General features: G+C 31.0%; 2 protein-coding genes across 6 annotated transcripts in view; one reads left to right on the top strand and one right to left on the bottom strand.

Moving 5' to 3' along the window:
* Positions 1 to 1,851, bottom strand: part of LOC143064165 (BBSome complex member BBS7-like) — a 31,449-nt gene extending 29,598 nt beyond the window's left edge. For all 5 annotated transcript variants that reach the window (XM_076236799.1, XM_076236798.1, XM_076236797.1 and 2 more), the window contains exon 1: positions 1,706 to 1,851. In XM_076236799.1, coding sequence (XP_076092914.1) covers positions 1,706 to 1,744 — 39 coding nt within the window. In that variant the 5' untranslated portion in view covers positions 1,745 to 1,851. The remainder of the gene's footprint in view (positions 1 to 1,705) is intronic.
* Positions 1,852 to 2,002: 151 nt separating this feature from the next.
* LOC143064166 (protein disulfide-isomerase A5-like) overlaps positions 2,003 to 27,269 on the top strand; it is a 30,989-nt gene continuing 5,722 nt past the window's right edge. The window contains exons 1-21 of the mRNA XM_076236800.1: positions 2,003 to 2,132; positions 4,835 to 4,961; positions 9,252 to 9,339; positions 10,255 to 10,320; positions 10,854 to 10,899; positions 11,355 to 11,447; positions 12,515 to 12,572; positions 12,884 to 12,951; positions 13,414 to 13,505; positions 15,975 to 16,043; positions 16,627 to 16,763; positions 18,739 to 18,806; positions 19,483 to 19,564; positions 20,147 to 20,159; positions 20,952 to 21,017; positions 22,077 to 22,216; positions 23,129 to 23,199; positions 23,934 to 24,062; positions 24,431 to 24,623; positions 26,179 to 26,246; positions 26,873 to 26,954. Coding sequence (XP_076092915.1) covers positions 2,097 to 2,132; positions 4,835 to 4,961; positions 9,252 to 9,339; positions 10,255 to 10,320; positions 10,854 to 10,899; positions 11,355 to 11,447; positions 12,515 to 12,572; positions 12,884 to 12,951; positions 13,414 to 13,505; positions 15,975 to 16,043; positions 16,627 to 16,763; positions 18,739 to 18,806; positions 19,483 to 19,564; positions 20,147 to 20,159; positions 20,952 to 21,017; positions 22,077 to 22,216; positions 23,129 to 23,199; positions 23,934 to 24,062; positions 24,431 to 24,623; positions 26,179 to 26,246; positions 26,873 to 26,954 — 1,792 coding nt within the window. The 5' untranslated portion in view covers positions 2,003 to 2,096. The remainder of the gene's footprint in view (positions 2,133 to 4,834; positions 4,962 to 9,251; positions 9,340 to 10,254; positions 10,321 to 10,853; positions 10,900 to 11,354; positions 11,448 to 12,514; positions 12,573 to 12,883; positions 12,952 to 13,413; positions 13,506 to 15,974; positions 16,044 to 16,626; positions 16,764 to 18,738; positions 18,807 to 19,482; positions 19,565 to 20,146; positions 20,160 to 20,951; positions 21,018 to 22,076; positions 22,217 to 23,128; positions 23,200 to 23,933; positions 24,063 to 24,430; positions 24,624 to 26,178; positions 26,247 to 26,872; positions 26,955 to 27,269) is intronic.

Consider the following 27,269-nt stretch of genomic DNA (forward strand, 5'->3'; position numbering starts at 1 on the left):
AACATAACGGGATATAATAAAGGGGGTCTCATTGGGGGTCAGATCCCTCTTATTGTTTAGTGATCGAGAATCCTGTATCCCGCTTTTCGTTGCCATAATATACATTTGTAGCACATACATGTGATGGACTGTGAAACTCAGATCAGGAGATTTGGAAATTTTGGTCAGGAGATTAGGACTCAGATCAGGAGGTTTTTTATCGACATAAATTTTGTCGTAAATGTAACCGTATGATGTAGAAATGGTGTTTTTCTTCAAATTTCCATCAAATTGTAATATGTTTATAGTACCCTTTATATTGCCTTTCTATTTGAATGAAAATAAAATATTAAGAAGAATCTTTTTCTTGTTTTGTTTTGTTTTTGATAATTGAGTATTCAATGCTTGCAAATAAATCATTATATTTATTTATCTTATCTGTATAGATTTGTATAGAAAGGTACTTACATGTATATATATGCAACATGATAAATTAATAAGAAAAATAACAAACACTAACATTAGTATTGCATGGTTTTTAAGCATTATGAGAGTCATATTTCTATAAAACTTAAAAGTCTCAAACAGTGTAAAACGTTTTGCTATCTTTAGCTAAATCAATTTAGTCTTATATACTAAAGTAAACAATTCCCTATCTCAAGGTTTTGCTATCTAGGCTTTTTATTCAGTGTTAAATACAAAATGTACATATTGTAAATTCTTTTCTCAATTTAGTAGAGAGACTTACTATATAAACTTCAATTTAATCCTTGAAAAGAAGTCTAGATTGCTAAAATAATTTATAAATTTATATTTTTTTATTTGTCCCAAAACATTTAAATTTATTTAATAACCATCCTTTTCTGATAATTTGATTAAAATATCATTCATTTATAGTCTTTTTACAATTTACATTTTTAAAAGCAAAATAACTTAAAACAGGATAAATCAAAGGGAAGTAACCAAATACACAAAGTTTTTTATAACACAACAGCAGTTAGCCAGAGGTAAACATCGTTGATTACCAGTATGTTTGACACCCAAGCTGTCAAGTGAAGCCATATAATTACACTTCTTCTATGATTTACAGGTAAAATTTAACACAGGTGTCATTTACACCTGTACAGTAGTAAGAAATTATCAAATATGGCGGCTGAAAATTTTCATTCATGAAATATTTCATACACGGGAGTTTTTTCTCCTAAACGGGAGGACGGGAGGAGACCCCTGAAAACGGGATTATTGTACTCCCGTCGGGAGGTTCACATGTATGGTAGCATGTAATTTCCCGTGTCCCGTCGTACTTTGTTTCCTGTTTTCACACTTAATTGTTTTGACTTTCACATGTCAGGATTTAAAAACATCTGCCTATCCCGCATTACACTTATAACACCCCAATGAGACCAACAGACAGGCACAGTAAATTATTAAAGTATTCCTAAAGTTTTTCCGACTTCATTCTCTTTCACAGGTACATGTCACACCTCCCTCATATTAAAGTTAGGGAAGCTACGCTTTTAAAAAAAGTTGTATATCTGATATAGTTGGTGGAATATAAAGAGTAAACTTTAGCCTATCTTAAACAGTTAAAGCTTGGTCTGTTGGTCATTGTTGGTCAAGCAGGAAAAACAATCTGCATCTTTGAGTTTGAGTGCAGCCTTTAAGTATGCATTAATTCTAATTTGAACTTATTGATATGTTATTATGTAGATAAATGAAATTCAACCTGGAGGTAATCAACTCGTGATAAGTTTAATTCCATCATCTTGAACGTATTTTGTATTTTGGAATGTTGAATGTTGCCAAGTATAGAACTTCCGGTATTGCTAAGTTAAGCATCACGTATATAGTTTAACTATTTTTTCTCTCTCTTTTGAATAATTCATTGTCGGTGTTTTTAAACATTAATTTGATTCGTGGAAGATATTTTATATTTAACCATAATTCATTAAGACAACATAATATTTGTATTTGGAATCTCAGTAATGTCAAGTAAAGACAGGAAGGTATGGAATGTATAAAAAGTTCGGGAAAAAGGAGATTTTTACCTTAACTGTGAAGAGCTCTACCCAAATGATAAGGCTACCGGCTACATACCAATACGTGGCATTATAAGGATGGCAAGGATATATTTATTGCTTTTAATCTTAATGGTAATGATTTTTTGATACTTTACATTAATTTTCAGGTACCCGAAAAACTTTTGCACCATTATAAATTCAAAATGCATTGTTGATTGAACAAAAATATATCCACTGACTGTTGCTGTCATGCTCTATACATCATTACAGTCATAGATGTACACATGTTCTTAGTTATGATATACTTGTATATAGTCAAGCATGTCAACAAAATGAATGTAAAAGAATGTTGGCATTGTTTTTCTATATCAACCATCAATGATCAGATACTGAGTCATCTGATACACATACATGTACTCTCTGAAAGAAGTTCTATACAATACATATTTTCAAATAAGGGTATTTTCACAGAAAAATCTACATAAAAAAAACAATGTTCTGACAGCTTATAACAATACAAGGCGTGTTTTGACCCAAAAGTTACCTTAGGTCAACAGCATGACCAGGACATTTGATTCATAATTAAAACAGAAAGTCCAAACAAGTCTTTTTGTACTAATTGGTTTGTAAAACTGCTGTCAGTTTAGGAATTTCAAAATTCAAATAATATGAAATCAGAACATTGTATTTTGATTTATTTAAGATAAACTTTAGTTGATATTATTGTTTTTTTTAAATACAAAATTATCTGTACATGTATCACAACTTCAGAGCCCAAGGCTGACTGTCACATGACTGTTTTGTATGTCATCAAGTAGACATGAAGCTGAAATCTGAAACAAAGCAATTTAATAAAATTATAGATGTTTAAATGAGACACAGAAAGTACAAATCACAATTTTAAACCCCTACCACAAACTGTTCATATTTAATGTGTCCTTAGAATTACAATAAAAGTTGAAATGTGACTTAATTTTCAACGAATACATCTACATTAGCATATTATACATTAATGAAGTTCCTAAGTCAATGTAAGTAAATAAAATTTATGAACCAGAACACTTGGATTTGAAAAGTTGAGTAGTGAAATTACTTTTAACATGTTTAAACTTAAATATGTTTGTTAAAAGAAAGTGGTTTAATTTAATGTATTTTGATCAAACTAAGACAATTTCTTGAAAGTAAAGCTGAGATTAGATGCTTTCAGGTTATTAGTGATTTAAGAATATGGTTGTTCACACATTTTGTCAGTCGTGTTATTAGATAGCATTTATAGAGAGCAAATTTTTAATAACAAAACTTGTGCTAGACAAATGAAATTGAAGTTAAATATAAGTTATCTCCCTTTGTACGTTATACTTTGTCACTGATACACACGATTATGATTATATGATAGTATTATACTTTTACATTTTAAAATTGAAGGAGAGCATACATCCATGTGTGTGTGTACATGTGTTGGTCTTCATGGTCTTTGAGCATGTTAGATGAGATCTACAGCTTAATTAAAATAGGATTACAATTCAAAAATGTACTAATAAATATTGAAGCAGTCTAAACAACAAGCCAGTTCTAATACACTCATGGGTAGTACTTGTACAAGTATTATTTTAAAATATACACATATAAGTTAGTTATAACATATAATGTTTGAATAATCTCCCCTTAATTTTCTCAAAAAATCACTTGTAATGTATTTCTTACAATCTCACAAAAATTCTCAAGTTTAGAGATGTAAAATCATGCCTTTAATGATTTTCCCCAGGTTAGCTCATAATTTTTTATAAGAGTTCAATGTTTCATCTCATTATTTCAACAAAGAAACTGATTGTGCACAGATCTTAAGTATTTGTGCAAGGCCTTCAAAATTTGCTCCTTGGGGCTTGTAAATGACCAGTGTTCTGAAGATAACAGACAAACAGGATTTTCATTGCCCATGAAATTACACTGAAATGATAAGTAAAGACATCTGCAAAGGGCAGACAATTTAAAATTCTATTAGAGCAAAGAAATCCTAAGAATTCAAGAAAAGAAGATAGGATGACTTTTTTACTTATACAAGTAAAAAAGTCTGAATGTCTATGGGACATAACTAAGCCAATTTTTTTGTTACCTACACAACATGTACAAATAAATAAAATTCACTTGTACAAGTATCCTACAAATTAACTTATAAGTGTATATTTATTTTTACTTCCTCAAGCAAATAAGAATTACTTGTATAAGTAGTACCCCTGACCATGTGCTGACTGTAATATTATAAGTTGATTTCTGGCCAAAAAAGAAAACACAATACTTGTACATGATGTATCAAGGTTTCCCTACCTATCCTTTTGTTACCATGGTTATGCCCCAAATTGCTTACCCTTAACTTTTTATTGCTTCTGTAATTGGCAGTAAATCTCAACAAAAATTAAAGGTCTCTCCATGTTTCAAAGGTATAAAAATATTGAGATAGATGAAAAGGAATTAATATGTAGACCTTAATTTTCTTGAGTCATGTAAGTAGGAAATCTGAAATATACATGTATATTGAAACAAAACTGTACAAAATTCTAATCTTTTAAATGAAAAACTTTATATTTCCCAAACATTATGAACAATGCCTTCTGAGATAAAGAAGACCACGTAAGAGGTCACTAGGTCAAATGTAAAAGTCATAACATGTCTAAATAAAGTTTTGGTTCTTATAATTTATCTCTTAGTCATTTATATTTTTTTAAATGTTTATTGATTTCACAAGTATATTATACATACTATTTTGTTAATGAATGGTTTATTAGGCTTTTACCAATGATGTTTACATGTAAATATATATGTTATTCATTTTGTAGGTAAATGTTTCTGTTAAGTTGGGTGCCAGACAGAAAGTTTCCCTTATACAAGGTATCGATGATCCAAAAGAGTTTAAGAAGACACTCAGGACAAAAACAAATCTGCTAATCATCTATGCCAAATCAGGTGATAAAATTTTACCATTTTTCTCTCTCAAGTGGAAATGATTAATATAAACCCAAAATGCTGTCTCTCTCAACAATGCTCAAGTAAAAATATAAACCCCAAATGTTGTCTCTCTCAGCAATGCTCAAGTAAAAATATAAACCCCAAATGTTGTCTCTCTCAACAATGCTCTAGTAAAAATATAAGCCCCAAATGCTGTCTCTCTCAACAATGCTCTAGTAAAAATATAAGCCCCAAATGCTGTCTCTCTCAACAATGCTCAAGTAAAAATATAAGCCCCAAATGCTGTCTCTCTCAACAATGCTCAAGTAAAAATATAAACCCCAAATTCTGTCTCTCTCAACAATGCTCTAGTAAAAATTTAAGCCCCAAATGCTGTCTCTCTCAACAATGCTCTAGTAAAAATATAAGCCCCAAATGCTGTCTCTCTCAACAGTGCTCAAGTAAAAATATAAATCCCAAATGCTGTCTCTCTCAACAATGCTCTAGTAAAAATATAAGCCCCAAATGCTGTCTCTCTCAACAATGCTCTAGTAAAAATATAAGCCCCAAATGCTGTCTCTCTCAACAATGCTCAAGTAAAAATATAAGCCCCAAATGCTGTCTCTCTCAACAATGCTCAAGTAAAAATATAAACCCCAAATGCTGTCTCTCTCAACAATGCTCTAGTAAAAATATAAGCCCCAAATGCTGTCTCTCTCAACAATGCTCAAGTAAAAATATAAGCCCCAAATGCTGTCTCTCTCAACAATGCTCAAGTAAAAATATAAACCCCAAATGCTGTACTGAATCATCCATGGATTTATTCTGTAAAGTGCCTATAGCATGTACAGTAAAATTATTGTCAACAGCTTGCAATTTTTAATTAATCATTTTCAGTTAACAATCATGTCCTACATGTTGTATGTTACACAGCTGTTTGATTCCCATTGTTAATTTCAATGCAGGTATCTGTTATGTGAAAATCAGTTGCTTTCCAATCAGATATCAATAAACCCCCTTTGAAATTGAAGGGACACTGTTAGATACATAATGTAAAGAATCACTTTGTTATTAGGTTAAATACTCTGAACCAGTAATTCTCATCAAAAATAATTTTAAGATACTAACACTTAACTATCAATGTCAAATTTTTTTAATTAATTTAATATTTTAGTAAGACATTTCATGTCGTTTTTGTTTAATTAATTTAATAGTTTAGTAATGCATTAAATGTCAAATATTTGTAATTAAATATGTTTTCTTCTTTACAGTGCTATTTGTCATGTTTGTTTCCACTATGAATATTACAAGTAATATGTTTTGTTTGGTTATATATGTATTTTAAAAAGTGTTACATCATCATACATGTATAAGGTTATCTCTTATATCGATGGCTTATTTCTAATTAGGTGTAATACATGTACCAACAAAACATAGTATGTCACATCTGATTTCACATGAAAATCGTTTGAAAAAAAATATTCCCTTGAATTTTGCAGTTGTAGGAATTAACCTTGAATTTCATTTTCTTAAATGTAATTTAAATTTTACTGTAGTACTAGACAGGATAAAACTTTACTCATGCCATTTTTAGCTCACCTGGCCCGTCGGGCCAGGTGAGCTTTTCTCATCACTTTGCATCCGTCTTCCGTCGTTGTCGTCCTCGTCTGTTAACTTTTACAAAAATCTTCTTCTCTGAAACTACTGGATCAAATTTAACCATGACAACAATCATAACTGGGTTATCTAGTTTAAAAAATGTGTCCGGTAACCCGGCCCTCCATCCAAGATGGCCGCCACAGCTAAAAATAGAACATAGGGGTAAAAGGCTGTTTTTGGCTTATAACTCAAAAAAGAAAGCATTTAGAGCAAACTGACATGGTTAAATTGTTTATCAGGTCAAGATCTATCTGCCCTGAAATTTTCAGATGAATCGAACAACCCGTTGTTAGGTTGCTGCCCTGAATTGGTAATTTTAAGGAAATTTTGCTGTTTTTTTGTTATTATCTTGAATATTATTATAGATAGAGATAAACTGTAAACAGCAATAATGTACAGCAAAGTAAGCCCTAAAAATAAGTCAACAAGACCAAAATGGTCAATTGATCCCCTAAGGAGTTATTGTCCTTTATAGTCAATTTTTAACAATTTTTCTTAAAATTTGTAAATATTTACTAACATTTTCCACTGAAACTACTGGGCCAAGTTCATTATAGATAGAGATAATTGTAAGCAGCAAGAATGTTCAGTACAAACACATCATCATCACTTAAGGGTGCTATAAACAGTTTCGTACTAAAAACTAGGGGTTATTCCCCGTCTAAAAATAACCATGGAGGAAAACCCCTGTTTATTTACTTACTTGGTGAAAAAGTATCATGTTTTTTGTATTTGATTGTAAAAATTAGTTAATTAGCTTTCAATTAAAACAGGTTGAATGATTGAAATAATTTTAAAAATTATATTAAATAAACATATTTCGAGGGGAGACAACACTGTAAACAGTCTGTTTTTTTAGCAGTGAAAATTGAAAACTTATTTGCAGCCACTGTAGCTCTTTTCGGAGCAGGAAACCGTACCCTGAAACAAGATTTTTTTGAAAGGCCAGGTAAAAACCTACAAAATTCATACAGTTTTGATTATGAAAAATGTGCATGGATCATGTCTTCATGGGTGTGCACTTGACCTGATTTCAAGTTTTTTATGTTAAAATTCTACCTTTTTTCCCCCCATGTTCATTGGATGAAATTTTTATAATATATTAAAAGTACACATTATTTTTATTTCATTATAAACTAGAGAACATTCTGATTCCAGTGATATCTAGTTTTATACAAGTATCTTTATTAATCAGTCCACCAATAAGGGTCACATATGCATGGTCCCTCAAAACATGACGTCATAGAAAAAAACTGTTGATTGCACCCTAAACACAATTTTGTCATGAATCCATCTGTGTCCTTTGTTTAATATTCACATAGACCAAGGTGAGCGACACAGGCTCTTTGGAGCCTCTAGTTAAGTCTCCCAAACAAAGTTTGGAGACTTATTGTTTTTGGTCAGTTCTTATTATTTTTATTATTCTTTTATTTATTTGAAACAAAATTCTGCACAATATTTTGAAAAAATGTTATTTTAGCAAAATACTAATACTAAGAAATAAAACAGTGGTAGTAATACTACATTGTATTAGTTTACCTAACCAGGTGAGCTATTGGTACCCATTAGCGTCCCAATTTTTTCAAAAATCTTCTCCTATTTGAAGAATTTCAACCAAACTTGGCTTACAGCTTTTCAAGATATCAAGTATGGTTAAAATAGAATATGAGGGTAAAATACATGTTATTTTGTCTTATACATTGTATCTTGAAAATCATAGCAGAGAAAATCTGATTATGTCAACAATGTTCAAGCAGCTCAACATGTCAAGTTCTACATATTCTTTAATATTATCATAATATTCATATTTTTTGTACTCTTTCGTAGTTAATATTGCCCTTCAACAATGATTTGTACGCATTTATTGCATTTTTTTGTTATTTTCTTTAAACTTAATAGATAAAAAGGATTTTTAAACAGTAAAAAAGGTAAGCAAGCAAACAAAGAGCATAGATCTACAATGTAGCTTGATAATTTCTGTTGGTCTACTCTTGTACAATATGTATATGCTTGCTATGATAAAATTGTCTTCCCAGTTCAGTGGCGGATGCAGGAATTTTCGAAAGGAGGGGTGCTAGCCCAGGGCAAAGGGGGGGGGGGGGTGCAGGGGGGGTGCAAACATATGTCCCGATTCAAATGCATTGATCGGCCAAAATAAAGGGGGGGTGCGGACCCCCGGAACCCCCCCTCTGGATCCGCCACTGCAGTTTTTCTTTGCCTGCTGAGACTGCCTTGATATTTTATATGTAATTACTGTTTCAGCTGATTTCATTGAGTGTGTAGAGCAAGGTAGAATCCTTGGTTAGCTTGCTTGTTAGCTGAACCGTAAAGTCATTATTATGTTAGGTTAACTACCCTCCTTTAAGAGTAGTCTAGTCAGACAGATAACCTGTCTGTAAGACAAGACTACTTTGAAAGAAGGGTCATATACCTTACCTAATAATGACTTCACAATTCAGCTAATATGCAAGCAAACCAAGGATTCTACCTTTCCCTACACACTGAATGAAATCAGCTGTAAAATATTAATAGTGCATTGAGTCTTTGCTTGAACTGCTTTTATCAGAATATTGATCTTTATGGTAAAAGAAAATTCCTGTTTGTCTTTTAAGTGTATCAGCACATGTTAGTTAATGATTTTTGTTACAGGCAAAGAGTATGGGAAGCTAAAAAACATGTTTGAAGATGTAGCTGAACAGATGAAGGGTAAAGCCACCCTGGGTCTGGTTGACTGCAGGTAAAATATATTTGTGATTAGTTACCTTATATAAAAAAAGATCTAAAATCACACATGTATACTTACAAGACATTGAGCTAATATCTTGATTAAATGCTACAATGCTTTACCTTTATAAATGTTTTAAGAAATAGAACAAGAATTTGTTGAATTATGTCAGGTGTATTTTTCATGGATTATGATTTGCAAACATCCCCCATTGAAATAGGTCATTCTCATCTCAACTTTGAGCTAAATCTGTTTTGTTTTGAAAACTTAATTTTACATTTTGAAAGAGCATACATGTGGTTAATTAATTGCATCAAACCTTACTGAAAATAAGAACTGTTGATCAGAATCTTTTGCCATCCTCCCACTGTCAAATAAAGACTTTCTCTTGAACTGAATTTTAATGTGCGTATTGTCATGCGTTTACTTTTATACATTGGCTAGGGGTATAGGGGGAGGGTTGAGATCTCATAAACATGTTTAACCCTGCCACAATTTTGTGCCTGTCCCAAAGTCAGGAGCCTCTGGCCTTTGTTAGTCTTGTATGATTTTTAATTTTAGTTTCTTGTGTATAATTTGGAGTTTAGTATGACGTCCATTATCACTGAACTAGTATACACATTTTTAAGGGGCCAGCTGAAGGACGCCTACGTGTGCGGGAGTTTCTCGCTACATTGAAGATCCATTGGTGGCCTTCCCCTGTTGTCTGCTCTATGGTCGGGTTGTTGTCGCTTTGACACATTCCCCATTTTCTTTCTCAATTTTATTTAATTTAACTGTACTAAAAAAAATACTTGACATATGGATGAAACTTTAAACGAAACCAAAAACATCTGTGGAAGGCTAACAAAATTTCCTACAAAGCAATAGATTCAAAAGGTTAATATGAATATATGTCAATTGTTGATTTATTGATTTCCATTGTAGTGATGCTAAGAAGTTATGTAAGAATCAGAAAGTGTCTCCAAGTACTATAGAAGTAAAACATTACAAGTAAGTATTAAATAATCATCATTTTATGCCCTTTGACTTTAAGAAGTTTTATGTATGGAGTGAAATAAAACAGATTTTACAGAATTTTTATGTTAATTGTTAACAGATTCATTATTGTTGTTTTGACCCAGAAGATTTCATTTGAAAAAAAGTTTTGTTAATTGTGGTATAAAAAGAAGTGTCCAAAAATAAATAATTGTTCTTGGCTGTGAAGTTGGCTCTAAACTTGATGGAAATACTAGGCAGATCTTCATACATGCATATTCTTTATACTGCAACTCGTAAGAATTGTTAAAAATTAAATTGTTAGAAATCTACATTCTCATTCTTCTGTGACATCATATAAAAAGACTCTATAGAAATACATCATCAACATCACAAAAGAAACTAAATATGGTCAGTGACCCTATCAAAGTCAAAATGTATACTGTCAATTCATGTTTTGACTGCCTAAATAGCCCAGTTGCAATACCATAAACATTACAATAACACTACTTTTGATCTCATTTAAAAGAGATTTTGTATGTTTTTAGGGATGGATCTTTCAATAAAGATTATGATAGAAAACTGGTTTCTAAGGTAACAGTACTCATATTATTATATTATACGTGTAGATATATTTTTATGAATAGGTACCATTTTTTAATTCAGGAAAGATTATATTTTTGTTGATTCCTAAATTCATCATGATTGTGTTTTTCAATTACTGCGGCAAAATCACTAAAGGAAACATTTATTTGGTTGAACACTTTAACCATGGGACACGTATCATCATGAAATAAAAATGAAGTGTTACTTTATGAATGACAGTAAATCAACAACATTATATTTATAAGATAATTATGAACATAATTTTTATTATAATTTATATTTATGCTTCTCACTTAAGCATGTGGCATGTAGGGGTTAGGGCAAAGACTGGTTGGCTTATGTCAGTGTGACATGTTTTCCTGCAGACTATTACATTGTGAGCAAGTACTTATGTAAATATTTCTATGCAATTTGACATACTAATCTCTGTTATAATTTTGAAGTCTTTGGTGAACTTTCTGATGGATCCAACAGGAGATATACCGTGGGAGGAAGAACCAACAGCTGGAGATGTGGTACATGTAGAAACTCCAGAGGTATGTCTTGTGATATATGACATAAATATAGTCTCTGTAAACCAACAAGTTAATTTGAAGTGTTATCAAAGAATATTGGCTCTTATAAAATAAGGGTGCAGTTAAGTAAACGATAATTCAGGTTACAATAATGAAAAAAAGAATTCAAATATAGTCTGATTAGATTTATAAAACAAGTATTGCATGGCATAGATATAAAAAGAGGAGGTATGAGTGCCATGGAGATAACTCTCCATCCAAGTCACAATTAAAAAAAGTAAACCATTATTAGTCAAAGTACGGTCTTCAACACACAGCCTTGGCTCACGCCGAACAGCAAGCTATAAAACGGCCCCAAAAAATGACTAGTGAAAAAAACATTCAAACAGGAAAACCAACGGTCTAATCTTTATAAAAAAGGAGAAATACTTATAAACCACATCAACAAGCGGTATCTACTGAACATCAGATTCCTGACTTAGGACAGGTGCAAACAATTGCCTGAATATGTTAAATACAATGTTATAAATATAGATTCCTACACTGCAACAAGTGTGTTACTATATATCTCCACTCGAGACAGTTAAATTTTATTATTTAAAGCGCAAGGAGTGGAGAAATATCGTAATAATGAGTTATAGTGTCTGAATCTGTTTCTCTAATGATTTTTTCACTTCTTTTTCAAAGATTTTCAGAAAGTTGTGCTCTTTATATGCGACATCATCAGGCATTGTCGCCTTTTTTCATGACGTCACAATGGGAAAATTTAGAAGAAACCAAGAAATTTTTACGTCATAATCAAATTTCCTCTAATCATTTGTGTCACTAGTGAGGAGAAACATTTTCTCACACCGCTCAAGAAATGTGAAAATAGCACAAAAGTTAAAGAAACAGTAATTCACACTGTGGTTAGCTAAAAATATTTTCAAGGGATATATTTCTTCTACAGTTTTCCTGGCAGCAAGCCAATTTATGAAAACCATGTACACAAATTAAGCTATTTATACCTCCTGTTATTTATAAACAAATTGAATAGGATCCAGTACAAATTGACCATTTGACATAATAAATATTGTTGTATTTTTCAGCAATTTGGTAAACTATTGAAGCAAAAGAAGAAAATACTAGCTATGTTTTATGCTCCATGTAAGTAGATATAGAAAAATTGGTTTATAAAATTTTATACAAAAAACAAAAACCTTGCCCCAACAAAGACAATTTCACTAAATTACACGAAGAATCCCACTGCATATTAAGAAACATTTATCTTTTAACCTGTCACCTGTTGCTAATTTTTTTTAAACAGTTCTAATTAGAGCTCATTGTCATGATTATAGTTGAAAATTATTATTTGTTTATTTATAGTAAAAATTTTCCAAATAGAAAAATACTCCTTTGTCAATACATCAATAGTACTATTATTATAAAGTTTACTTAATTAATTCACCATATTGCAGGGTGTGGATTCTGTAAGAGAATGAAACCAGATTTTTCTGCTGCAGCCACAGAACTTAAAGGAAAAGTGGTGGGTAATATTGAAAAAAGTAGATAGATTTTGTTTTATTGTTTTATGATTAGAACAATGTATGGCATGTATGGGGTTTATGTCAATGATACAGCAAACCAGCAACACAAATAACCAAAAGAAATCTAGATGCCAGCATACAGATTTTCAAAAATATATAAAAAGTTGTCTATACAATATGTTGAGCACTATATCTTCTCCATTCTAAAAAATTCTAAGAATAAATTAAACAATCAAAAATATGCCATCAACAACAATTTAAGCTCAACTGAAAAAAAATAATTTTCTGGTAGTAAAATGTATTGATATACATGCATTTAAGAAATAATTCGTTCAAGTCATTGACTTGTTCGAAATTTTCATATGGCATGGGCCATTATATTTGAATTTTATCCTATGGTTTTTGATATTGTAATGACTTTTTAGTGTATTCTTATGTATTTCTATGTTGTTTGTTTACAGGCACTTGCTGGTATTGATGTAGATAAGCCCCATCAGATGCCCCTACGTGCTGAATATAACATAACAGGTTTTCCAACTATCTACTATTTTGAGTATGTACTTTTGCACACAGCTTAAGAATATCACTTTTATATAGTATCTTATTCACAAGCTTGTCACTAAATATATATATTTCTTACTAAAAGTAGCAGTAGTATAAAACTACTGTAAACCAAATTAATTTCATGCATACTATATTTAATGTAAAAATCTCTCTAGTCAACTTAGCGCTAATTATTTTTTTCGCAATATTATTATATTCTTGATCTATTTAGACAAGGAAAGATTCAAGTTTCACATATTCTGGACAACTTAATTTCAGATTATTTGTCTACTTGTGATATTCACCAAAATAAACTGTTGGCTAAAATGAGTTGGTTTACAGTAGGCGATCTTCACTTTGGCTTTATGTAACTTAATTTTCCTTAATCATGTTAATGTTGTATGGAAATAGGAAACAATATGACATCTTTTCATAAATTATTTTGCTTTGATATAAAGGCTATATATAGTATTGCTTAATGGTACATTATTGTCTCACCTCAATGAAGTCCAAAAAGATAGACTAAGGCATGCTGTTTTCTGGCAGGGACATCTGTCGTCACTGTGTCAATTATACGTTAGAATGAACCACTAATGATAAATCATTTGCACCTCACATTTCCAAGAATTGCTTACTTTCCAACATTTGCATAGTTAACACATGAAAATTTGTGTTAAGTTCAGTTTAAGATGAACCACTAATATTAAGTCAACAATATTTGGTATGCATTTGTACTGTATCTTGATTTGTAGATGTGAGTTACTATTTTGTTCCTTCAGTTATAGCTATGTTCTAAAAGTTTCCTGATTTTTTAAAGGAACAAAATTGACAAGTTAGGAAAATTAGAATTTTCATTGTTGTTTTATGATGTAGAATTTTACATTTGTTTTGACATAACTTTGTTTCAAGCATTTGTTCATTATGCAGCTTATCAAGTAAGAATCATTTATTTGCATTTTAGTTGTTGTTATATTTTAAATATTTTGATGGAAACAGATTTCTGTTGTCAGCATGCTGCACAGATGATATTTTTGTTTTCAAAATTGGTATATTTTTATTTAGTTATTGGGTCATGTTTCTTGAAGGTTTTGCACTAAATTTTAATGTTATAAACAACACTTGCTATGTTTTAATAATTTAGATTAAAGAATTCATTTATATTGAAGAAAAAATGATTAAATTATATATCCTTAAATATATTACATGTTTGATTTCTTAAACACATAAAAAGGCGGTTAAACATGCATATGACAAGTCATATTGTTTGTTTGCTTTGATATCTGTAATAGTTATTCTCCTCATTTACCAAATATTTGATATTGTTTCATATGTTTTGAGTCTATAATAGTATTAAGCAGTTACAGAAATTACAGTTACATGAACAGTGTACCATCCACAACCATGTTTTACCTAGATGAATACACTAAATAAGCTACATTTTTTTCTAATTTAAATTAGTTAACAGATCGGTGACTCTTATCAGATCGGTGACTCTTATAATTTTTTCATATGAATGATAACTTTTTAAATCAGATGGAATATTTGTAGACATTTCTATTTCAAGAATTCTGCAATTTGGAAGTAATCTCAGAAATTGTGTATCAACATTGAAAAATGTTAAATTAATTCTCGCTCTACGAATTTGTTATCTCTAGAAATGAATCAGTTTATAATAAGGATAAACGTTCTTTCAACTTGCTTCATAATGAGCCATTGATTTTTCTGTCTTTAAAATCTTATAATGAAATAAATACTTACATTACATCAGCATTATGTTTGGTCACTTCAAATAGTTTTTCTTATTTAGCTTTGAAACAGATTTGTGCTTTCCTAGTATGTATGAACAAATTTTCAGAAACCACTATAAGTTTTGTATAATTCATTCCAGAGTTATATTCCTTGTTGAAAGAGACAATAACCGAATTTGACAAATATTTGTTTTTATTTTACAAATAGCTTGGTTTGCTAAACCATTTTCATATTTAAATGGTGGGGTTAATTTCCTTTTATTTAAAAATTTAATATTCTTTCACTTCACATTGGAGTTAATATGCATTCTCACCAGGGTAGCCACACACACTTAAGTTATCTTTTCTTTTGTTCTGTATATGGAAACAGTTTGATATTACCCTGACTTTGTCATGTATCATTGTCGGCTGACTGGCTGTTTGTTGCCTTTATGTATATATTTAATTTAATGAAGAGAATGATATGTTGTCAATAAGTAGATCCAATTTGTGACCTACCTGTTACAGAACATATGTTGTGTTGCTCCTTTTTTTGTCAAAAGTAAAGGCACTAGTAAATTAATGTAGAAGATAAACATGTGAAAAAAAAGTTAATCAATGAGTATTCTTTTTAAATATAAGGAGTTTTCCTTTTGTAATATTAATGATTGAAAATGTACAGCATATTGAGTTCTCATTGGATATTGACTTTATACTTTGAAATTAATGAATAAGTTTTGTTTTATTTACAGAAATGGCAAGAAGAAATTTTTATATGGAGGTGAAAATACCAAAGATTCAATCATAGAATGGTGTTTAGAGTAAGTAAAGTACAATTGTGTTAGCTTATTTCACAGAGCTTTAGGAAAGCACTATTGTTTTAGATATATTAGGTTCTCTTAATTAGTAGATGAAATTTCAACAAATCCTATTCCAAAATGTCAAAAAAATAAAAAATAGAGGTGAAAAAAAAATAAGAAAAAGGATTTGACTTCATCAGAAATTCTGCCAATCTGGATCTAAAATAATTGAAAAGGGGATCTGAAACATAGACATTGATACATAGACATAAACATTGATTATCTACATACAGAATAGTATAAAACAAATAAACATAAGCTCTGATGAGTGTTTAACTCAATATAAAAAAATATATGCAAAACAATTGAAATGCACATATAAAACATGAAACAAAAGAAACGAAAGTTCTCTTGATAGAAATACTTTATTGGGGACACTCCATTTACAGGATCCTATCAAAACAAAAATGAGAAAGGACATATATGATTTATGATAATACACCAGTAATAATAAATAAATCCAGATCTTTCTATCTTCAATTTTTATTCTCTTTTTATCTACAAGAATTCATTATAGAAATAATCACATATTTTTGTTTTGCAGTCCTAAACCCCCAGCAGAGAAGAAAAAAGAAGCCGAATGGGCTGATGAGGAATCAGATGTTGTACATTTAACAGACAGTACCTACGATGATTACTTAAAAAACAATCCATCAGTCTTAGTCATGTTTTATGCTCCTTGTAAGTAAAATATAGGAAGCTTTAAATGTCTTAGTCATGTTTTATGCTCCATGTAAGTAGGATTATGGCTAGCCATATATGTATTTATCATGTTTTATGCTCCATGTAAGTAAAATTATGGCAAGCCTTAAATGTCTTAGTCATGTTTTATACTCCATGTAAGTAAAATTATGGTTAGCCTTAAATTTCTTAGTCATGTTTTATGCTCCATGTAAGTAATTATAGGAAGCCTTAAATGTCTTAGTCATGTTTTATGCTCCATGTAAGTGATTATAGGAAGCCTTAAATGTCTGAGTCATGTTTTATGCTCCATGTAAGTAATTATAGGAAGCCTTAAATGTCTTAGTCATGTTTTATGCTCCATGTAAGTAATTATAGGAAGTCTTAAATGTCTTAGTCATGTTTTATGCTCCATGTAAGTAATTATAGGAAGCCTTCAATGTCTTAGTCATGTTTTATGCTCTATGTAAGTAATTATAGGAAGCCTTAAATGTCTTAGTCATGTTTTATGCTCCTTGTAAGTAAAATTATAGGAAGCCTTAAATGTCTTAGTCATGTTTTATGCTCCATGTAAGTAATTATAGGAAGCCTTAAATGTCTTAGTCATGTTTTATGCTCCATGTAAGTAATTATAGGAAGCCTTAAATGTCTTAGTCATGTTTTATGCTCTATGTAAGTAATTATAGGAAGTCTTAAATGTCTGTCATGTTTTATGCTCCATGTAAGTAATTATAGGAAGCCTTAAATGTCTTAGTCATGTTTTACGCTCCATGTAAGTAATTATAGGAAGCCTTAAATGTCTTAGTCATGTTTTCTGCTCCATGTAAGTAATTATAGGAAGCCTTAAATGTCTTAGTCATGTTTTCTGCTCCATGTAAGTAATTATAGGAAGCCTTAAATGTCTTAGTCATGTTTTATGCTCTATGTAAGTAAAATTATGGCAAGCCGTCAATGTCTTAGTCATGTTTTATGCTCCATGTAAGTAATTATAGGAAGCCTTAAATGTCTTAGTCATGTTTTATGCTCTATGTGAGTAATTAAAGGAAGCCTTAAATGTCTTAGTCATGTATTATGCTCTATGTAAGTAGGGTTATAGGAATCCTTAAATGTCTTAGTCATGTTTTATGCTCTATGTGAGTAATTAAAGGAAGCCTTAAATGGCTTAGTCATGGTTTATGCTCCATGTAAGTAATTATAGGAAGCCTTAAATGTCTTAGTCATGTTTTATGCTCCTTGTAAGTAAAATTATGGCAAGCCTTAAATGTCTTAGTCATGTTTTATGCTCCTTTTAAGTAGGATTATTGGAAGGTTATAGGTTATTCAAAATTAATTAACCTTTAAATTATTTGTATCTTTTAAGAGGGGATGTTCCAAATTTTTTTTTCGAAAACAATAGGAGGTTACATATAATTCCCTAACAAATTCTATATCAATTATTTATGACCAGTTCTGTTATGGTAAGCATGCTCTTTGTGTGACTTAATTAGTTAATAAATGTACTTAGATGGAAATGAAGACTAATGCAAATTGTCCTTTTCCTTGGTGTATGGGAATGCCACAATTTAATGTCACATTTTAGGATGGGTTTACAAATTACAGTATGTGTGTTATCACTTGCTAATATCACATTGAATATAGTATTACTGTAACACAAGAAATGTATTGCAATTTGGGATTTAGATAACATTAGATAACATGCCTCAACCATCAGTAACATTTAGTATTTTTGAAACCATCTAAGCTTTTAATTTTTCACAGTTTTTGCAAAAAGAATATAAATGGCAGTAAATTGGCAAAACTTAGATCCTCCCTTGATATCAAGGATATTAAAATCATGAAAATAATGCACTGTGATGTGGTTACGAAGGGTTGAGCAGGAAATTACAAAAAGTATCCATGAAAATAAATTGGTTAACAGTAAAGTCAACAAGAATGAGTGTTCTTTATAATTGTTTAAATAATCTGTTCATTATAGGGTGTGGTCATTGTAAGCAGATGAAGCCAGAATATACAGAAACAGCTAGTAACATGAAAGAACAAGGTGTAAGTAAAAACAACTTCATTTTTTTTTTAAATTATATTATAATAGAGAGGTAAAAGATACCAGAGGGACACTAAAACTCATAAATTACAAATAAACTGACAACATCATGACTAAAAAAGAAAAAGACAAACAGACAAACATTAGTACATAAAACACAACATAGGAAAATAAAGACTAAGCAACACAAACTCCACTAGAAACTGGGGGTGATCTCAGGTACTCTTGAAGGGTAAGCAGATCCTGCACTACACATGCTCATTTTAATACAAACATATTAAATATATATTTACAATTACTTTGAATACAGCAAACTTCAGTAAATAACTATCTAAGTTATTTTGAGTATTATAAGTAAAACCAAAAACTACTTTTGAATATTATGTAAATTATATAAAAAGATAATAAGTTTGGTGCATTTTACATTCAAACTTTCACTTATTTGGGAAAATTTGGAAATTTGATACTTTGATATTTCCATGCTTAAATACATTACCTATGTTATAAAACTGATAAAATAACTTGGTGCAAAGAAGACTTTTACAAGCCAAACACAAATAAAGTATTCACAAAAATAAAGTGGTTTACAGTACCTAACACACTTACACACTAAAACATTTACATATTCAAAATTGTGTATGTACAATGTTTTTATAATGCATGTAATTATTAATACAGATTGAAGGAACTTTAGCTGCTGTAGATGCTACACAACATAAAACTGTTTCAGATAGATATAAGATTCAGGGATTCCCCACAGGTACTTTATATTTCATTATAATGTTATTCTAATATCATGTATAGTTCTTGAAAACACAAATTAGGCATAATATATTTTCCTTTGTGTTGTTAATTTGTTCAGGAAAAATACCAAAGCCGATAGATTTATAAGTCATTGACTGAAATCAAATTTTTTTACTTTTATAATTTGAACTCATACAAATGTTTTAGCACTTATAACTCTAGAATTTTTTTGCAATGTTTTTATAAATATAAAATTTGAAGATTATAAATTTAAAAAGCATTTTTGACAAAAACAATTGTATTTACAGTATGTTTCTAATATAGTTCTAATTCATTTTACTTTACCATGCTCGTGAGGGTGCACTTGACATCAATCTCAATTGACTACTATGGTCAGTTTTCTTAACTAAGGCTGGTGGTTTTCCCTGGCCACTCTGGCTTCATTCATGTTTTAAAACTGGCGGCCACGAAATAGCCTAAAAGTGGTGTTTAAAAGTGGTGTTAAATCAAATCTTCATTTACTTGCTAATCATGTAAAATAGATTATTTACTTCTAACTGTACTAATTTACTGAACCATTGTTATTTCATCTTTTCAGTTAAATATTTCAAGTAAGTATTCATTCTTAATTTTCTTTCTTTGATGTTTTTTTTTTTTTTATATATAATTATATGACTTATATAATTATGCTATTGAATTAATATAATGAGATATAAATCTAGAATAAAAAGGTTCATCATCATAACCTTCCTGTTTTTTATTGAAGTTTCTTTCACATTTTTATGAAATATTTTTGGTATATATACATTGTAGTTTGATTTCCTTTTGTGCATGTTTATAAGTAAAAGAATGTATTTTCTTTGAAAATACTTGCTTTATTTAATTTAAAAAAAAATACTTCCTATATTTCATTAGAATTATTTTGGTATATATACTTTGGTTTCGATTTGTACATGTTTATGACTAAAAGGATATTTTTCTTTGAAAAATACTTTAATACTATATTTCATAAAAAAGATATTCTAGTACATTGTATTTTAAATGTTTCTAATGAAAAATTTCCCATTTTAATGCTACATTTTATATGCATATGCATAAAATTGAGAAAGGGAATGGGGAATGTGTCAAAGTGACAACAACCCGACCATAGAGCAGACAAGAGCCGAAGGCCACCAATTGGTCTTCAATGTAGCAAGAAACTCCAGCACCTGTAGGCGTCCTTCAGCTGGCCCCTTAAAAAATATGTATACTAGTACAGTGATAATGGACTTCATACAAAACTCCAAATTATACACAAGAAACTAAAATTAAAAATCATACAAGTCCAACAAAGGCCAGAGGCCTGTTATTCCATCTGTATACATCCCTAATACATGTACTGTATTATGATTTTATTTTTATAGGGATGGTGAATTTGCCTTTGATTTTAATGAAAGGACAGGAGAAAAAATTCTTGCATTTATGAAAGAGTAAGTAATTTTTATGCCCCACCTACGATAGTAGAGGGGCATTATGTTTTCTGGTCTGTGGCTCCATTCGTCTGTCCATCCGTCCGTCTGGTTCCGTTCGTCCGTCCAGGTTAAAGTTTTTGGTCAAGATAGTTTTTGATGAAGCTGAAGTCCAATCAACTTGAAACTAAGTACACTTGTTGCTTATGAGATGATCTTTCTAATTTTTAAGCCAAATTAGACCTTTGACCCCAATTTCACGGTCCACTGAACATAGAAAATGAAAGTGGGAGTTTCAGGTTAAAGTTTTTGGTCAAGGTAGTTTTTGATGAAGCTGAAGTCCAATCAACTTGAAACTTAGTACACTTGTTGCTTATGATATGATCTTTCCAATTTTAATGCCAAATTAGATCATTTCCCAATTTCACGGTTCATAGAACATGGAAAAGGATAGTGCGAGTGGGGCATCCGTGTACTTTGGACACATTCTTGTTAAAACCTTTGTTATTGAACAATTAGAACTGACAAACAAAATCGTTACTGCCGTTTCCATACTTTCTGTTCCTTATATGTTTTGGTTTCGATACAGACTTTTTAAATTTACCAATTAGTGAAACAATACCAAACACTTTTTTGTTGCATATAATGCCCTTATTTTCATGATTGTAAAAATGATTGAATAAAATAAAAGTGAAAATGTTGATGTCCATTAAAACCCAAGACCATAAAGAACACCAGATAATTTGTTTGCTTGTGGGAATTAGTATTGAACACAAATTTTATAATATAAAAATGTTTTGAATTGTACGAAACAAGTCATTGGTCCTAAATCACTATACTTGGTAGATGTATCTTCAGGGACTGATTGTCCTCTAGGAAAAGGAAAGACTGAATGCTGGACAGCAGAAATGTAACATACCACTTTTTTTCCAATCAATTTGAAAGAGAATTAAACATTTTTAATTGACAGAAAATCTCTTCTTTAGTCTAAAAGAACTTTGAATACTTCAATAGGGTTGTTCAACAACCTAATGTTTGAATCAAAACTATCTTAAGTATATTTTATGTTTTATATTTCAGTCCAAAGGAACCCCCACCACCACCACCACCAGAGGCTAAATGGGAAGAAGTGGAAAGTGATGTCTTACATCTTAGTGATGACACTTATAAATCTGTTCTCAAGAAGAAAAAACATGCTTTAGTTATGTTTTATGCTCCATGTAAGAAAATTTTACTTTGAAAATTAACTCTGTTCTGAAATTAACACTATTTTTATTCCCCCCGCCATAGCAGAGGGGACATTAAGTTTAACCCTTGTCGGTTTGTCTGTCCTTCTGTCTGTCCAAATGTACATCCGAAATTGGTTTCCTTTCTCTAACTTTAGTTTGCCTCTACATAGTGTTATAAAACTTATACACAATTCTTATAACCCCAAAACATAAATCTAGTTTGAATTTTGTTGGAGTCACTTTAACGGTTCTAGAGTTATGCCAAACAAGTTAACAAGCCAAAAACTACCATGAGTCTAGATTCATGAATGATGATTTCAAGCAGAACCATAAGAATGAAGATCAACTCTAAATTCTTTAATAGTCATTCCCGGGAATATTATTTTATCTAGAGTTATGCATCTTTATAAATTGAAAAATTACTAAATTAAATTATTGTGACCAAATGTTATGAAAATTATACATAATGCTTATTACCACATCATATTTGAATTTTGGTGTTGTCACTTTTACTGTTCTAGAGATATGCCCATAAACAAATGGAGAAATTGCTGAATGTTTTGTTTCTGTTCTCTTACTTAAGTTTACTTCAACCAAATGTTATGAAGTTTAAACACAATACTTAGTACCACAAAATTCAGATCAAGTACATATTAAGGTAAGAGTCACTTTTACTGTTCTTCAGTTATGTCCCTTTATAACTTTATATGTTATACAAGCAGGTGCATCATCAGTGTCCCATTGGCACATTCCCAATTGCAATTTTTATACTATCATTTCTTTGTATATAAGTATAATTCAGATTGTGGATTGTAGTCATATCTGCTCATCACCTTAAAAAGTGGCAGATGCCAGCAGTCACTATTTTAACTATACGTGTATCAGTATATAATATATCTTCAGGGTGTGGTCATTGTAAGAAAGCTAAACCAGAATTTATGGCAGCCGCAGCTAGATTTAAAGATGATGGAAAGGTAGGGCTTATTGGCAAGGTTTGCAATCTTCCTTTAACTAGAATCAGTTATTTTTACATATGAATAAAAGGGGATGTAGAGGAACATCAATACAACAGCCACAATACTACACAAGATACCAGTTGACTATAGGAGTTAATCATCATATCTTTAACAATAGATAGCTGTCTATTCAACACTGGTATATAATTGACCAAATTTCACAAACATTATTGTAAAGATATCTGAATTTTCATAAGTTAATGTATCTTGTAGAACATACTATAAACAACTCATCTATGATGTTATATGAAATAAAGTAAATAGCATTTTTAGCAGTGGATTGTTTTGTTTACATAAATGTCTCCACAGTGTTTTTACAGTACATACATCATTATCTGTACTGTGTCTGGTAATATTTCTAGTTGTAGCAGTGGATTGTACACTGTCTGTTCAACATTTTAGGTACCATTTTTCAGTATTGAATTGTACATTATACATCAATGTCTGTACATAGATATAAGAAGATGTGGTATGAGTGCCAATAAGACAACTTTCCATCCAAGTCACAATTTATAAAAGTGAATCATTATAGGTCAAAGTACGGTCTTCAACACGGAGCCTTGTCAAACACTGAACAGCAAACTTTGAAGGGCCCTAAATATAACTAGCGTAAAACCATTCAAAAGGGAAAACTAACAGTCTAATCTATATCAAAAACGAGAAACGTCTGTCATGTCTGTTCATTATTTCAGGTAGCTTTTTCAGCAGTAGATTGTACAGTACATACAACTATCTGTACTACAAATGAAGTAACAGGATATCCTACCTTGAAATACTTTAACTATGGTAAAAATCCACAGAACTATATGGGAGGTAGAGAGGTATGTAAACTATTTTATGGAGTTATCTCCCTTACATACATTAAAAAGTGTACTACAGATTGATGATTATATATGAAGTTATAATTTCCTGGATATAACATATAAAAACAGACAACAAAATAAGGTAACAAGCTAAAAATTATCATGAGTATGACAGATGATTTTAACGAGGACCATAATATTATTTCTAAATTTCTAATTGGATTAAACTGAGGAAGAATAATCGCATACTTTGTATGCTCTAAAAGCAACAAGTGTGTCCTTTGTCTGAAATATGAAAATGAACCATACTTCAAAGATTAAAGACATGTTTTTATTTGTACAGCAGTATGATAAAGATTATCTTTCACTTATACTTTGTTTAACAGGAGGCAGATTTTGTCAACTTTATGAATGACCCACAAAATCCTGGTGCAGCTCCATCCCAACCCCCTCCTGAGGCCCCAGAGGAGCAGTGGAAGGAAATTACAGGTTACAGAAACATACATTTTCCAACAACCAGTTCATTTGATTCATTTTTAAAAGAGCATAACTCAGTCCTAGTTATGTTTTATGCACCATGTAAGTATTCAAATAAGATATAATTCTGCATACAGGTATAGTATTTGATAGAGGGAAAAGAAAGATTTATGCACTTTCTTTGAGTGTGCTTTTAAATAATTTTGTATTTCTTGCCTACCGACCTTAAAATATGGCAGTTTTCACTATAAAAAAAAGCATACTGTACAAATGCATTTAAATGGCAACTAATCTGAAGTAATCAATTCCAAGTTATAGAACAGATAAAAGGATGCTATTCTGTTCCATTGTCAAGTGCATTAATGATTTGTCTTGAATTAACACATCATATCAATTACATTCCTTAACATGGAAGTGATAGTTGTAATTTATTGTCGAGCCTGCAACTTTTGTTGCAGAAAGCTCGACATAGGGATAGTGATCCGGCGGCGGCTACAGCGGCGGCAGCGGTGTTAGCTCACTTCTTAAAAGCTATATATTTTAGAAGGTGGAAGACCTAGATGCTTCATACTTTGTATATAGATGCCTCATGTTACGAAGTTTCCGTCAGTCACATGTCAAATGTCCTTGACCTCATTTTCATGGTTCAGTGACCACTTGAAAAAAAAGTTCAGATTTTTTGTAATGTTGAATTCTCTCTTATCATAAGTAATAGGATAATTATATTTGGTATATGCGTACCTTGCAAGGTCCTCATGCCCGTCAGATAGTTTTCACTTGACCTCGACCTCATTTCATGGATCAGTGAACAAGGTTAAGTTTTGGTGGTCAAGTCCATATCTCAGATACTATAAGCAATAGGTCTAGTACATTCGGTGTATGGAAGGACTGTAAGGTGTACATGTCCAACTGGCAGGTGTCATCTGACCTTGACCTCATTTTCATGGTTCAGTGGTTATAGTTAAGTTTTTGTGTTTTGGTCTGTTTTTCTCATACTTTATGCAATAGATCTACTATATTTGTTGTATGGAATGATTGTAAGATGTACATGTCTAGCGGGCAGATGTCATCTGACCTTGAGCTCATTTTCATGGTTGAGTGGTCAAAGTTAAGTTTTTGAGTTTTGGTCTTTTTATCTAATACTATATGCCATAGGTCAACTATATTTGGTGTATGGAAATATTATATGATCTATATGTCAGTCCCGCAGGTTTTATTTGACCTCGACCTCATTTTCACGGTTCATTGCTCAGTGTTAAGTTTTTGTGTTTTGGTCTATTTTTCTTAAACTATAAGTAATAGGTCAACTATATTTGTTGTATGGAAGCATTGTTAGCTGTACATGTCTGCCTGGCATGGTTCATCTGACCTTGACCTCATTTTCATGGTTCATTGGTCTTTGTTTAGTTATCTTGGTTAATGCTAAGTTTATGTGACAGTTTTTAATAAAGTTTTATACTTAGGACTATCAACATAATATCAATAATTAGTAAAGAAGGCGAGACATTTCAGCGTGTGCACTCTTGTCTTGGTTAATGTTGAGTTTATGTGACAGTCGTAATAAAGCTTTATATTTAGGAGTATCAACATAATATCAATGATTAGGAGAGATGTGAGACATTTCAGTGTGTGCACTCATGTATTATATTTTATTTAGGGTGTGGACATTGTAAAGCTATGAAACCAGCTTATGCTGAAGCAGCTTCTTTACTTAAAGACCAAAATGTAAGTTATTAAGATTAAACTAACATTTTATTCCACACTTAGGGGCATTATGTTTTTTGGTCTGTGCGTCCGTTTGTTCATTTGTCTCTCTGTCCCGTAGCAGGTTAAAGTTTTTGGTTGAGGTAGGTTTTGATGAACTTGAAGTTAAATCAACTTGAAACTTAGTACACATGTTTCCTATGATATGATGTTTCTAATTTTAATTCCAAATTAGAGTTTTGACCCTAATTTCACAGTCTACTGAACATATAAAATGATAGTGCAAGTGAAGCATCGTGTACCATTGACACATTCTTGTTTTACGAAAGATTGAAATTCTTTTGTAAGATATTCACCTCACACAACCACTGAGGATGAAGACATGTTAGCCCCTTAATCTATATATGATATAGTTGTTGAACTTCTCATGTCAAAAACAATTTGAAACAACCATTTGTTTGTGAAGCAGTTTTTCCAGTAGTTATGTAATACGTGATGTCAATTTTGCTGGCTATCTTGGTCATATGAAGTCTAAGTTAATTAGGGTATTTACCATCTCAGTCTCATAAGTGGTTCAACGACACTTTAATTTGCAGTAAAAGAAGTTTTAGAAAATAATTTAGTATTACTTTTAACTTTGATTTTAGGTAGATGGAGTTTTAGCTGCTGTTGATGCTACGATAGACAGTCAGATTGCTGGCCAATATAAAGTTCAAGGTTATCCTACAAGTAAGTTGGAAGCTACATAGATAAAACTCATTTCTTCAGTTAGGGCATTGTGATCCATTATGTTTTAGATGTACTTTTAATTCATTGTTATTCAAAGTATAATAAATTTTTTGGGCATCATGAATTTTGAAACCATGATTGTATAGATGTTCAAAAAAAATATTTCCTGAAGTTTTCTTTGAACAATATGTTGTCTTTTCTCTCTCCTTTGGTTATTGTCAGTATATTTACTTTCTTTAAATAATATTAAGATTAAGGTGGTTCCTAACACTACAGGGAGATAACTCTGTAAAAACAGCTAAACGTTTTAATTAC

The sequence above is a fragment of the Mytilus galloprovincialis genome, chromosome 2, assembly GCF_965363235.1.
Source record: "Mytilus galloprovincialis chromosome 2, xbMytGall1.hap1.1, whole genome shotgun sequence".
Lineage (NCBI taxonomy): Eukaryota > Metazoa > Mollusca > Bivalvia > Mytilida > Mytilidae > Mytilus > Mytilus galloprovincialis.